Source organism: Grampus griseus (assembly GCF_964374135.1).
Source record: "Grampus griseus genome assembly, chromosome: 4".
In the NCBI taxonomy this organism is placed as follows: Eukaryota; Metazoa; Chordata; class Mammalia; order Artiodactyla; family Delphinidae; genus Grampus; species Grampus griseus.
In genome coordinates, this window is record NC_138997.1 from 114,416,268 (window position 1) to 114,431,860 (window position 15,593).

Sequence of the window (15,593 nt, forward strand, 5' to 3'; positions counted from 1 at the left end):
CAAACAATTTTGCTTTCTTCTGTGATTCTTTAAAATGTAGATTCCAGTTTTAAGCTCATAAGAGAATTTCAAAAGCGTCTTCTTTGGAAAATGAAGCACATCTGTCATCAACACTGTTTAAAATACTTTGCATTCATTTCATGCAGAAAAATGTTGCTGAATTTCTTTAATTCTGAGCGTTCCTGAAGGAGAACTGTCTCCACCTAGAAATGTACCTGCTTCTGGAAGTGACTAGTGTAGCTAAAACTGCCCAGGTGGGACTCTAATTCACTTTGATTACGTCATTGTTGGGGTTTCTACTGTAAAACCTTGGTTTTTTTGATACTTCTAGAAAAGAATCATCCTAGATATATGAATATTATTTTCACATAAGTTTTTCTTAAAATGTAAATATTGTGGTAAAGTACCCATGACATAAAATTTATCATCTTAGCCATATTTAAGTGTACAGTTAGGTGGCATTAAGTACATTCACAGTTCTTGTGCAACCATCACCACCATTAATCTCCATAAATCTTATCATCTTGTAAAACTGAAACTCTACACCCATTAAATGAGAACTCCCCACTTCTGCCTGTCCTCAGCCCCTGGCAACCACCATTCTCCTTTCTGTCTCTGTGATTTTGACTACTACTCTAACGACCTCATATAAGTGTAATCATACAATATTCCTCTTTTTGTGACTTGTTTATTTCACTCAGCATAATGTCCTCAAGATACATCTGTTTTGTAGCATGTGTCAGAATTTCTTTTCTTTTTAAGGCTGAATAATAACCCACTGCATGTGTATATCACATTTTGCTTATCTGTTTCTCCTTTGATAAACACTTGGGTTGCTTCCATGTTTTAGCTATTGGGAATAATGCTGCTACAAACATGGGTCTGCAAATATCTTTTTGAGATGCTGCTTTTAATTCTTTTGAACATATACTCAGAAGTGAATTGTTGGATCATACGGTAATTTTACTTTTAATTTTTTGAAGGCCCATTATACTGTTTTCCACAGAGGCTGTACTAGTTTACATTTACACCAACAGTGCACAAGGATTCCAATCTCTCCATATCCTCATCTACACTTATATTCTGTTTTCATCTAGTTTAAATTATCAGTTCAAACACCCAAAGCTCTGTTGTTTATTACAGAAATCTTAGCAAATTATGGATTTCTGTACTTCCTAACATATTTCTAGTTATTGACATTTTCTCAATGATGAGGGTCACATTTACAAAGATACACGTCATTGGGGCAAGAATAGGACTGATTTGAGGCAAAGCTGGGTTTTTTAAAAAATTAATTAATTAATTACTTTTGGCTGCGTTAGGTCTGTTGCTGCACATGGGCTTTCTCTAGTTGCGTTGAGCAGGGGCTACTCTTCATTGCGGTGCGCAGGCTTCTCATTGTGGTGGCTTCTCTTGTTGTGGAGCACGGGCTCTAGGCATGCAGGCTTCAGTAGTTGTGGCACGTGGGCTCAGTAGTTGTGGCTTGCAGGCTCTAGAGCTCAGGCTCAGTAGTTGTGGTGCATGGGCTTAGTTGCTCCACGGCATGTAGGATCTTCCCGGACCAGGGCTCGAACCCGTGTCCCCTGCATTGGCAGGCGGATTCTTAACCACTGTGCCACCAGGGAAGCCCAAAACTGGGTTTTTAACGCAGGTTTGCCCTGACACCAAATGGCTGCCATGGGAAGTGCCTTTTAAATACTTGGAATGGCTCTTTATCAATTTTCTATCTTTCTTGCTGTTGTCTCTTGCTTCTTGCTGGTTTCCATATGCCTGGCTCTGGACTCTTTAGTTTGAGACTTTTTCCTGCCATTCATTTGTTGAGGAACCCAGATCATTTGTCCCTTAGAATTTCTCACATTCTGGATTTTTCAGATTCTATCCCCGTGGTGTCATTTAACATGATTCTGTTTTTCCTATACACTGGTAGTTTTAGCCTAGAAGCCTTATCAGATTCAGATTTTTTGCAAGAGTACTTTATAGGTGGTACTGCGGGTAGTACCGCATGCTTCCTAGTGACCACGCCAGAGGGCATGTAGTGGCTGGGTCTCCATTCTTTTTGTGATGTTCAAGATTCATCAGTGGTTCAGGTGTTGCCAGCCTGGTCTGTCCATTATAGTGTTTCCTATCAGCCTTTTGTGTAATGGCGTTACAAGTTATTAATTGTCATTGCTTAGAGGCATTTTTTCGTTAGAGGTTTGAAGTAATGACATTCTAATTCTATCATTGCTTATTAGTTGAATAACTTTTCCACATCAGCTCTATGATTTCCCTGAGGAGCATCTTTTATAGGAAAGGTAAATTAAATGCTTGATTTAATCTTTCCCTTAATTTATCTGTTTTCAGAATAAAGGGTTAGTGTATCCTCCAGAGGTGACCTTCTTTTAAAAAAAGCATCTTTATAAATTCAAGGATGTAAAAAATATTTGAAATGTTTTTATTCATTGCAGTTATTATCATTTTCACACTCAGATTATGCCGTCTTTCTCCAGGAGGAGCCCTGAGATAAGGCTTCTAGTTGTGGGAAAGATGACCAGTAACTAACCCTTGGTGGTCTGGAATGCTGCGCTGAGGCTGTGTCTGGGCTCAGCAAGAAAGAACATCGGAATCATGTAGCCACTCCTGCTAGGGGGGAATGCACTGCAGATGGGGGTGGTAACAATGGGAGCAGAGGCCTCCACACCTTGTGTTTGCATCTTCATGCTGTGGACTGGCCAAGCTCCTCAGAAATAGGTCTGAAATAAGGAAAGACTGAGTGGGCCTGAGGGTTGCATCTGAGAGTAAAAGGCATTTATTTTTTAACTGCTCAGAGGCTGTTGATTTGTTTACTTTCTTTTTGTTTTTAACATTTTTTTTAAGTGGTCCATTTTTAAAAATCTTTACCGAATTTGTTACAATATTGCTTCTGTTTTATGTGTTGTCTTTTTGGCCACTGATGCATGTGGGATCTTAGCTCCCTGACCAGGATCAAACCCACACCCCCTGCATTGGAAGGAGAAGTCTTAACCACTGGACCACCAGGGAAGTCTCTATTTCTTTACTTTCTGATTCTTAGGTTTAGATGGATAAGGATACCAAGTAGCTAAGTTCTGGCTAAGTGATTTTTTTTTTAAACTATAATTAGGAATTCCAATAGCACAGAATAACCATTCTCGTTTCTTCCTTCTTATTTTCTATTAACAAAGAAGAATAAACTTCTATATTACACAGTTTGGGAAGTTTTTTGGGGAAGGTGAGGGAGTCATTTATTCAGGGAACTCACTAATGAAAAAGACAATAAATAAATAAAACAAAAATCATAGACATTTATAGAAAAATATATTGTATATATAATTTATATATTTTATTATACATAAAGTATATAGCATAACATATTAATATGTTAATATATTAACTTTATTATGTATCAGTATACAATGGTCTATATTAATATATAATATGAATAATATAAATATATATATTTCTATAAAAACCCATAATTATATTTTATATATATACATAAGTATATACGTATACACAAACACACATATTATATACCTTAAAGAGGTGAGGTCTGTCATTGAAGACTTGAGCTGGAGTCCCACCCCTACCCCTTATTACCTATATGTGATCCTTAAGATACTATTTCCTAATCTGTAAAATGGAAGACAACAATTACTCTGCGTAGCTCAAGGGCTTGTTATAAAAATTACATGTGATAACGTAAATGCTTTATAAAATGTTATTCAAATTTTTAACTATTGGGGGTGCTAAATATTTAGTTAAAAGAATGATTCAAGTGAATGGGTTCAAATGGAAGAGACTAGAAAGGCTTTGTTGATGAGGTGAGTCTGACATTGAATTTGAGGTAGAGAGAAAGGTGTGGTCAGCGGAAAGAAGCAGGCTCAGGAATCCCACGTGTGTTGTTTCAGAAGTGCGCCCGGGTGAAATCTATCGTTTGCTTGGCTATAGCAAAGCTCCTGAGAGCTTGTGAGTTGGGCAGTTATTGAAGGCGCAGTTGGTGGTGGACATTCAACTCCATGATTTAGGGGCTTTAATTTGATCTCAAAGGTTATTAGGCTCCACTGCTGGGCTCTGGGAGGGGGGTTATCTGAGGTCAGCAGCAGCATTCTGAGTGCTAGCTTCCAGCCTCATTTGAAGCTAAAGAACAGCAGATTAAGGAGATTAAACAAAATACAGCCCTCAATCCTCTATGTTTTGCCTCTTCCTAAAATGACCTTTTAAGTGTTTAGTGTCTGAATTGGGGTCACATCATCAGCACAGCCATTCAGAGACGAATAGTGATTGCTTTCCTGCCTATGTTCATCATTGAATAGTAATGTATGTTGTTAATAAGTATCATTAAAGCCATCATCAGTATGGGATAGTGGAAAGAATACTGACCATCTATTTGAGTTCTAACTCTGAGGTTGACTGGAAATTCAAGGAGAAACCAAATAAAGGAGTTAAGTTGCAGGTTTCATGATCACAGGTTTTTGTGCATGTATTCCAGATGTTTGTAGCACCCCTGTGTTGTAAAAGGCACCAGGTTAGGTGCTATTGGGACTATGAATGGGAATGGGATGCATGCTTTATCCTCAAAAGCTTACTGATTAATGTACATGTATATATAGAATTATGATGATGTTGATAATAAGAACACACAGAAGAACAGGTAAGAGGTTGTAGAAAAGTACAAAGAAAGATAAATAACATTGGATCTAGATGAAGAACAGAGCAATCTCCTGTACCCTAGACACTAATTGTTTTCTCCATAAGTCAGTTTGAATCTCCATTAACATATCATAAGCAGGTATTAAGGTTTGAGAATCTTTAGAGGTATAAATTTAGAGGAATTTACAACAAACATTTGATTCTGTATAGAACCATATATTTTTAAGTGAGGGATCTCAGAGAATATCTACTTCAACACTTTTATTTCACGGAAACTGAAGTCAAAGGGATAAGGTGATTTTATGTAAAAGGCAGAACTCAGTTTCCCCAATTCTTAATGCAGTGGTCGTCTATCATACTGGGTTTGGAAAGATTTTTATAAGGGATATTTACAGGAAGCATAATCTCTCACTTTTTGGTTACCTCAAGAAAGTAGTAGCACTTTGGTGCTATTAAAAGGCTATTAAAAGGTGCTATTAATCAGGCCTTTCTGGATTTTTGTTGTTGTTAATTTGTAAACGTTATAAAAAATACAGTTAAAACAATCACATGTTCTTTTTTAGAAATTTGAATTAGGTACATTTTGTCTCCAGTACATTTGTGAGTTTCTGACTTTAGTCCTTTAAAAATTGGGGTCATTTTGTTTTTAATTTTCTTAATTAAAATTTTGATATGTGAAGCATGTAGGAACATGAAAAACAATGTTACTAAACATGCATAATTGGCATAAAAACCGTGGACAAGAAACAAAATTTTTGGAATCAATATCCAAAAACTATTCAGTGTAGGGCTTCCCTGGTGGCAGAGCGGATAGGAATCTTCCTGCCAATGCAGGGGATACGGGTTCGTTCCCTGGTCCGGGAAGATCCCACATACCACGGAGCAGCTAGGCCAGTGCACCACAACTACTGAGCCTGCGCCCTAGAGCCCACGAGCCACAACTACTGAAGCTGTGCCCCTAGAACCCGTGCTCCGCAACGGGAGGGGCCGCCGCAGTGAGGGGCCCGCGCGCCGCGGGGAAGAGTAACCCCTGCCCACCGCAACTAGAGAGAGCCCGCGCACAGCAACGAAGATCCAACGCAGCCAAAAACAAATAACTTTAAAAAATTTTTTTTTAATTATAAAAAAAACTATTCAGTGTAAATCTTAACTGACTTAGTTGATAATATTCCAACAGTATTAAATAATTGCGCATGTAATTCTATCAAGAGATCTGAATAAACAAGTTTAAAATAACTGAAGAAATAACACAGATTAGCTAAAAGGAGGCATACATAACTGAGGTGAAAGTGGGATATTCCGTTAGTACTTTAGGTCAGTCTCTCTCAAAGTGTGGTGTAAAGACTCCAGTGTCAGAATCATTCCAGAATCCGGTAAAAGTGAGCCTTTCCCTTGATGTATCAAATCAGAATCTCTAGAGGGTGACGTGCCCTCCAGGTGGTCTCAAGGTACATTAGAAACATTTTCAAGGGAGCAAGAATACGTTTCTAATGTGTGATGCTTTGTCGGTCAAGAAAAGTGTTTAGTAACTTGAAGTAGAAGGAAAGGGGTAGAGTCAGAGTGAGGGGCACCTTTCTAAGTAGACAGAGACCAGAGAAACAGACCTGCATGGGGGACGGTCTCAGCCTCGTGCACTACTGTGCTCAGGCTCTCGCTGGCTTGTTTCTTGTGTCTTTCACGGCAAGGCTGTGTTTTTAGTGGGCTCCTCCCCTTACTCACAGGCTCTCAGTGATTTCAGCTATGCCAGGTCTCCTGGTGCCTGACCCCGGTCCTCTTCCCCTGCCGTCACCTATTGCCAGAGCTCTGGCCTCCATAACTACATGCACCTTGAGAGCTGCCCTCAAATTCAAGCTTACCTCTGTATTTCCAGAGCATTTCACAAAGTCATTATTAAAATTGGCAAAACTGAGAAGGAACAAAATTCGAACAGGGATATATGTGTTACTAGTTTAGCCCTTGACTCTGGCTTTGAAAAGCAAAGGTACCAAGTTGGCCATCTGTTGTTCAATGTATTATTTGGCTAATTTCATCCAAGCACCTACCTTACTGAGCAGATTTTACTATTTGTCCTGGGCTATCTTGTCACACATGGAATGCCGGCAGCAATAAACTCAGAAACTTGTGGATAAGACATATGGCAGTGGTATATACTGTCTGAAAGAAGTTGTTCTTTACATAATGATCCTAAAAACATAAATATATAGATCTGACCTATAAATATTATACTTAAGAAGAGATGTTCTTCATTTTGCAGCCTTTTTTTGCTTCTTAAACAGATATTTCATTTTCAGCATTTCTGTTTATTGCCTTATTTATTTTTTAAATAAATAAATACTTTTGATAAAAGCAGGTCAAAAAGAAAAAGCTATTAAGTTGTGCTTAGTGTTCGTAACCCAAGGAACGACATCTCCAGGTAATTAGGACGTCCTATCCCGAGAGCTACTGTAGGAGAGATACAACTAGAGAAATAAATGGGCTTCGGAATGCCGAGTGATTTGGGCTAATGTTCGACCCTAGAGCAGTGCCACCTCTGTGAGGCAACACCCCTGCTGATGTCACGGGAAGATTAGAGTTCTTAGGAGCCGTGAGGGGATCGTGCACTGCCCCTGTCAAAACACACGTCCACTCCAAATTAACCGCCTTCTCTTTTAGATCAGAAACTCTGCAAACTGAGGAAAGGTAACTGCAGAAGCAGCACGTGTGGGCAAGAGCCTAAGTCCCATGTGTGCATGTGTGCAGAGGGATACGCTTTAAGCCAAGATGGAAAGAACTGTGAAGGTAATGTGTGGTGAGCGAACACAGCCCACCTGGGCCAGTGGCTGGTCTTCCGTGGGCAATCCAGAACCTCCATGTGGAACCAATTTCAAGTTGCCTCCTTTTTTCCTCCAGAAAAGCAATTTTATTTTTTCCCCAATTTTAAGCCCCTGTAACACTTTCAGGTCTCCTTTATATCTTGTGTTCCCAGATCAGATACTTTCAGAGGCTATTCAGGGATGGATATAAGGCAGGGATTCTCTGAGTGGACTCTATGGAGTTCTGTGGGTTTGACGGTGTGCAAAATGTCAGTATTGTCAGATTTTTTAGGGGAGTAGTTCCGTAGCTCTCATAAGATCCTCAAAGGGTATGTGACTCCCGCATCTCATCCCATAACTGTTTGGTAGGAATCTTGAGAAACTGCACCCTGGCTGGTTATCTTGGGCTCGTCCTATTGTGAGACTCCAGGCCCGATGTACTTAACCCAAGGAGAAATGCCATGTCCTTTCTCCTGGGACGTCCAGTGAGTTACCGATGAAAAGAATCCAATGAATACATTGAGTGGAATAAGTTGGGGTGAGACTTCAGGTAAACCTGGCATCTGCCTGTTAACTGCAGTCCCCTGCTTACATGGGACCAGTGGGCGAGAGCCATAGCATAGAACAGTGATCTGGAAGCTAGGGAATGCTCCCATATTCAGGTGAGGGCCTCCTGTCAGCCTTGAGAAAGTGAAGAGCAAAGCAGGGGGATGTCCTGCCCTTGTCAAGAACTTTCTAGGGTCCTTGCCTTAAATGGCTATACCTTTTCAGGGGAAATAGTACTACTTTATCCCAGGAGTAATTTTAATATGAAAATCTGTATTTGAAAGTATAAACTGTGACAGTTTAAGCCATGGCTTTCATGATAATTGAACTCATTTCTTTCACTCTTTGTTAGAGTAGCAAAAACAGTCTTGCCGTGGTCAGTTACAGCAGATCGAGGTGTGAGATACCGTACTTTTTGCTGACTTATTAGTGATACTACAATTTATTTTCAAAAAACCCATCTGACTGTTTTACTGTTGTTATGGTGTAGATGTCAACGAGTGTGCCTTTTGGAATCATGGCTGTACTCTTGGGTGTGAAAACATCCCTGGATCCTATTATTGCACATGCCCTGTAGGATTTGTTCTGCTTCCTGATGGGAAACGGTGTCACCGTAAGTCACAACAAGTATTTATTGCATTATTTCCTCCATTTTCACTGATGTTTCTAAGGTGGCTGTGATCTGGGTTGGTGGTCCTCGATCAACAGCATGCATCAGGAGTACCTTGGAGTTTTATTTTGGTTTGTTTTTTAAAATGCGAATGACCAGACTCTATCCCAGACCTGTTAGATCAAAACCTCCAACAAGCATGTATTTATATACTTTACTGTTTATTTATCCATATTTCATTATATATCTCTGAAAGGTAAGCATGTAAAAAACATAATCATGATACACTATTACATCTAAAAAACTAGCTCGAATTCCCTAATATCTAATACCCAGTCAGTTTTCAGGTATAACCACGATACCATTATCACAACTAAAAAAATTAACAATAATTCCCTAATAACATCAAATATCTAGTCAGTTGATTTGTTTGACTAGGTATCCGAACAAGCTCCGTGTGTTATGCTGATATTAGCTGATACCTCTCTCTCTTATCCTGCAGATTCCCTCTCCTCTTTTTTTCCCCTTGCAAGTAGTTGCTGAAGAAACTGTTTGTTTCCTGCAGAGTTTCTCACACTCTGGATTTTACTGAACACACTTCTAAGATGTCCCTGTCCTTCTCAAACTTGTAGTTAGATCTGCAGGCTTGATCAGATTAGGCTTTGAAATTTTGACAATAATACTTCATTGGTATGCTTATACTTCCAGCAGGAGACACATAACATCTGGTTGTTTCTCCCTCTGTCATCCGTTCTAAAGTTCCCCAAAGGTCTTCTTCTTTTTTAAAAAAACAAATTCTGGACAGTTTTACTGAAGAAAAAATATGCACGATTTACTTTTCACCAGTCCATTCTGGCATTCTTCTAATGCTGTCAGAATCACCTGGGTCAATATTAGCCAGTGTGCATGTTACCGACCCTTTCCAGTCAGTCCTCACAAGGGTCCTCCTGCCCGGCATCGCTAGTGCCAATAGGACGAGACCGAGTTTGGTTCAGAAGCAAAGGAAAGCTTTATTACTGGACCAGAGATTGGAGAGAGATGAGCTCACCTCCATAGTACCCGCTCCCCTGACAGGCCGTGGGCAGGGCTGCTTTATAGGGTTCTCCACAGCTGGGAGGGGGCGGAGTTCCCATTGGGCACACACAAGCGCGCTGCTCAGGCTCCAGATCGCAGTGCTGGGTGCAGGGTCTCTGCACACGGCTGTCGCTGCCCTGTTGAATCGAGGTGTCGAGCACAGTGCTTCTGCATACAGCCCACTGAGCTGCAGTAACAGGTGCGGCAGTTCTGCGCTGGGAACTCTGATCCCATGTGTTAGACGCAAGGCCTCTGCACACGGCCCCCTACATGCAACTGAAACGAGACTAAGCCCAAAGAAGAGGTTAGACCTTATCACCTAGATTCCATCTTATTTTTCCCGAGGACCCTAGTGGGCTTTGCCAGTGACATACATACTCTAGTATTTTCCACATGCTGTGCCCAATTCAATATTATTGCCACTGTAGTGGTGGCCACCAGTTTGGGCCAACAGGGTGTAGTACTCTATTTCAGATTTCCACAAGGCTGGGCATTTGTTGGTGAGGATGACCAGTTTCTCTTTGCCTTGTCTGAACATTTCCAGAATCTGCTTGTACCTGCAGCACTTACTTTCCACTTTCTATAATGAGTTGCAGCGTAGAGTTCATCAGGCCCAGCAACTTTTTCGTCTTCTTTTCGGCCACCATTTTTCTGCCTTAGGGTAGGACTGCCCCCAACCCAGAGCAGCTGCGAAGACTGCTGGGAGCAAGAAAGAGCCCAGTCATCTTTCAGGGAATGGTTGTAGTGGCCATTAACACTCATTTCCTAGATTCATTATTTCATCAGGGGATTTGAATGATGATATCTAGTTCTAATATTTCTTTTTAATCATGAATTGTAATACCTTTATAAAAAGAATGTTCTCTCATTAACTGTTTGGTGACTTCAAGATACAATTCTTACAGTTAAGACTGTATAAGTGATGAACTGTTTTCTCCTTGTTTACTTATATTTAGGATAATGGGTTGGTTCTTTAACACCTTCCAAAGGTGGCCAATGGGGTTTTTTAATTTTATTTTTTATTGAAGTATAGTTGATTTGTAATATCACATTAGTTTCAAGTATACAGCAAAGTGATTCAGTTATACACATATATATGTATATATCTATATTCTTTTTTTAAAATTCTTTTCCATTGTAGTTTGTTGGGTATTGAGATATTGAATATAACTCTCTGTGCTTGTTGTTTATTTTATATATGGTAGTGTGCATCTGTTAATTCCATATTATGTCAGATAGAAGTGGTGAAAGGTAGGCATCCTTGTCTTGTTCCAGATTTTAATGGGAAGGCTTTCAGCTTTTCACCATTGAGTATTATATTGGCTGTGGGTTTGTCATAAATGGCTTTTATTATATTGAGATATATTCCTTCTGTACCCACTTTGGAAAGAGTTTTTATCATAAATGGATGTTGAATTTTATCAAATGCTTTCTCTGCATCTATCGAGATGATCATGTAGTTTTTGTCCTTCCTTTTGTTGATGTGGTGTATCATATCGATCGATTTGCATATGTTGAACCATCCTTGTGACCCTGGAATGAATCCAACGTGATCATGATGTATGATCCTTTCTATGTGCTTTTGCATCTGGCTTGCTAATATTTTCTTGAGCATTTTGCATCTATATTCATTAAAGATATTGGCCTGTAATGTCTCTGTCTGGTTTTGGCATCAGCGTGATGGTGACTTCAATGACTTTGGGAGATTTGTTTTTTGTAAGTATTATTATGAACCCTTGGATTTTTAACATTTTTTATATGTTTCAACCCATTGCAGTTGTTATTCTTACCGATGAGCAAGTTGTCTCCTCTTTGGCTGCTGGGAGAATCTTCAAATGGGTTCCAGACCCCAGTAGTCTTTGATAGTTTTCTCTTACCTGGTAGGACATATTTTCCAGGCTTGTCTTGTACATTCCATGTTCTAGACCTAGAATCAGCAATCTCTCAAGGCCACTGCTTCCTTTTTATGAGAAATTGTATTTAGAAAACATAACCTGCTTCAAAGTCAGTTATTGTTTTGAGTGTTTTAGGGCATCAGAGTTAGGAAAACACTTTTTAAAAAGAGAAATACATTATGAGTTTATATGAATATTCTCAATTCAAATTTAGGATTACATACTCAGATACCTTCTTATAGGTTTCTTATTGAATCTACCAACATAGCTAAGTAGAAACGAATGTTTAAAATCATGTGGGAATTCCTTGGAGTCTAGTGGTTAGGACTTGGCACTCTTACTGCCAGGGGCCAGGTTTCAATCCCTCGTCAGTGAACTAAGATTCCACAAGCCACGCAGTGCGGCCAAAAAAGAAAAAAAAAATCTCATGTATATTGTCTAGTACTGCTTCACAGATGATGGAGAATATGTTAGTCTGGATGTTATATGTGCTTGTGAAACAAGGCACAGAAAAATGGATGGATGGTAATGAAGTTCTTGGAAATTACCCACTACCTTCGTGACTGTTTATGGAATTTGCCCTTCTTCTAATATCATGTGGTTTATCTGTGAGCAGATATACTCAAGTGCATGATGTTAATATGTTAGAGTCCATTATGTGTCAAGTAGGACACACATAATCTCACTTGATTGTCAAAACTGCTAGAACTTCTATGGTATATATTTTACATTTTAATATTTGATTTACTTGGAACTTATTTTGATGTGTGGTATATGGTAGGGATTTAGCTTTTGCCTCAAAGCATTACTCATTTATTTCTCTACCATTTACTGGATGACACATGCTCAATGATTTAAAATACCTTTATCACATACTGTATTCTTATGTGTACTTGAGTCTTTTCTAAAATGAGCTTTCCAATCTTTCCTATAACTGTATTTCATTTATAAGGTATATTCTGAAAAACTTATAATAATACCTGCTTTATTACTATCAGGGAATATTTTGATGCAAAAAAAATCCACGTAAGTTTACATAAAATAACTTTCAAGTGAAAAAAATGCTTTCACAATAACTGTCTTCCATTGAAATAAATCTTCATTTTTTTAAGGTAATGATGTAAACTGGAGCCTTGTTCTTTGAAAATAATATCTTAATTTAAAAAGTTAAAGAAACTGTAAAACGTTGTGCTTGATATAAACCTTGACATTTAGACTGGGGCAATCTGAATTCTATCTATAGCTGTCCAGAATCATAAGCAAATGAGTTATCAGATATCTACAAAGTTCCTGACAAACCAAACCATTGAGAAACTGTTTGGTAGATAAGTAAATTTGTTAGTTAAGTGCAAAACTGTTAATTTCATTTGAAATTGTGACAAAATAAATTTTACAAATTGCAAAAAAATAAAATGAACTTTCTGTCTGGTTCTATTGATATTATCCTCTTGGTCTATTCCTGTACTCATTACCCACTGTTTTAATTATTGCATCTTTGTGATACATTTTATATTTGTTTAGAGCCTCTCATTCTCTTCTTACACCTAACCATAGTTACACAATGTTTTTAGTTTTCTTACACATGTAATTTGTTTTCCAGATGAACTTGAGAATCATTTGCCCAAGTTCCATTTAAGATATTTTGGAATTTTGATGACTAATAACATAAAAAGTATTAATTGTCAGAGAAGAAACTTTGAGGAAACTAGAGTCACTTTCCAAAATTAGAAGTCCTTCTTTAATTTGTTTTAGAATTGAAACTTTTTCTTTATTTTTATATCTCTATTACCACAGCAATTCATAAATGTTCAATCTTTATTTAATTTATTCTTTTCAGGATATCATTTTTTTTGTTAGCAACTGAATTTACCAAATTTCCACAAATCTGATTTAACACTAATCTTGACCTTATTTTTCATTAATTAGAATTAATTTCCTGCCCAAGCAATGTGTCTGAATGCAGTCATGATTGTGTTCTGACATCAGACGGTCCCATATGTTTCTGTCCTGAAGGCTCAGTGCTTGAGACAGATGGGAAAACCTGTAGTGGTAAGTTTATCTGCCTATCGTTTGTTTGAGTACCAAAATGTTCATTGCAGCTCTATTTACAATAGCCCGGAGATGGAAACAACCTAAGTGCCCATCATCGGATGAATGGATAAAGAAGATGTGGCACATATATACAATGGAATATTACTCAGCCATAAAAGGAAACGAAATTGAGCTACTTGTAATGAGGTGGATAGACCTAGAGTCTGTCATACAGAGTGAAGTAAGTCAGAAAGAGAAAGACAAATACCGTATACTAACACATATATATGGAATTTAAGAAAAAAAAATGTCATGAAGAACCTAGGGGTAAGACAGGAATAAAGACACAGACCTACTAGAGAACGGACTTGAGGATATGAGGAGGGGGATGGGTGAGCTGTGACAAAGCGAGAGAGAGGCATGGACACATATACACTACCAAACGTAAGGTAGATAGCTAGTGGGAAGCAGCCGCATAGCACAGGGAGATCAGCTCGGTGCTTTGTGACCGCCTGGAGGGGTGGGATAGGGAGGGTGGGAGGGAGGGAGACGCAAGAGGGAAGAGATATGGGAACATATGTATATGTATAACTGATTCACTTTGTTATAAAGCAGAAACTAACACACCATTGTAAAGCAATTATACCCCAATAAAGATGTTAAAAAAAAGAAAATATTCATTTTCTAACTGACACCTAAAAATCCATCTACTGACAAAGGAGAATAGATTTTCCAACATTACACATTGAAAGATATTTACATAATGGATTAACATATAGATTTAAATAAGATTTTTGTGTTTTGTTTTTAGATAGCATAGTGTAGTGGTTATGAGCAAGAGCTTTGAAGCTAGACAGCCCTGAGATAGCATTACCAGTTACTAGCAGTGTAGTTTTGGACTAGTTACTTGCCCTCTTTTGGTCTCAGTTTCCTCATCTGCAGAGGTTAATGATACCTGCCTCCTGGATTTGTGACCAGCATTAAACAAGGTGGTGGATGTGGAGCGCTTAGCCTGTTCCTTGCACCTATGAATACCTCCCTACTTTTATCTTCATAGAGACTTAAGCATATAGAGTGAAGGCTATAACTCAAAATTAGCAAAGAGTTATGTGTGACATTTTTTTAAATAAAAAGAGCAAAAGAAGTCAAAAGAGCAAAAATGTGAGAGAGAAAAAAATATGTTAATCACTAGGAAGAATTAGACCAGCTGCCAAACTCAGCAAAATGCACTTTTTATTCCAGCCAGCTGCCAGTGTGCTTGTTCACAAATTCAGTGATAGAACAAGAAGACAAGGGTCATTGGGATGTGAAGGATTAACACTGAAGCTGTCAGGTTATAGGGAAGTAGAGTATGGTGACATTTTCCTCCCAATCTCTGAAAAATAAGCTTGATTGTGACAGTATGAATGATTGTGGAAATGGTTTTAAAAAGCAATGTATATTTGGTTCACCTTAATATTTTGATGAAAACATGATATTTTTTTAATACCATAGCATCATTACCAAGGAATTGTTTTTTGTAGGTTGTTCATCTCCCGATAATGGTGGATGTAGCCAGCTCTGCATCCCTCTTAGCCCAGTATCCTGGGAATGTGGCTGCATTCCGGGCTATGACCTACAACTGGACAAAAAGAGCTGTACAGCCTCAGGTTAGTGCTGTGAACATTTGAAAGTGTGTCTCTGCAAAAAAGATTATGTGAAAAACAACATTTTATTTAGAAAGTGTTAAATTGCTCTTGGCTTCTGCATAGAAAGTCTGATTTTTTAATTTTTGGAAATGGAAAACAAATCACATTATAAATATAAATAACAAATTAATATTATATAAATAATAATTCTGTGTTTGAGGAACATTTTGAAGTTAATTAGCGTTAAGCAAAGATTTACTATAACATCAGGTATGGCATTCCAGTATATGTGAAAGTCATAACCAGAATAGTCTTAAAACACTTTATAGTTAAGGGGCATTTAATAAATATTTGTTGATTGATTTGA

The 15,593-nt window shown here is 38.3% G+C and overlaps 1 protein-coding gene and 1 pseudogene across 2 annotated transcripts in view; one reads left to right on the forward strand and one right to left on the reverse strand.

The window, feature by feature from the left end:
• Positions 1-15,593, forward strand: part of EGF (epidermal growth factor) — a gene marked incomplete at its 5' end in the record, with an annotated part of 93,001 nt that overhangs the window by 33,722 nt on the left and 43,686 nt on the right. The window contains 4 exons of the mRNA XM_082653868.1: positions 7,303-7,428; positions 8,479-8,601; positions 13,494-13,616; positions 15,122-15,247. Coding sequence (XP_082509994.1) covers positions 7,303-7,428; positions 8,479-8,601; positions 13,494-13,616; positions 15,122-15,247 — 498 coding nt within the window. The remainder of the gene's footprint in view (positions 1-7,302; positions 7,429-8,478; positions 8,602-13,493; positions 13,617-15,121; positions 15,248-15,593) is intronic.
• On the reverse strand, positions 9,431-10,319 carry LOC309821790 (annotated as a pseudogene). The gene is made up of 3 exons: positions 10,058-10,319; positions 9,647-9,938; positions 9,431-9,558 (listed from the first exon to the last, which is right to left on the reverse strand). The product of its transcript is annotated as an uncharacterized misc_RNA (transcript).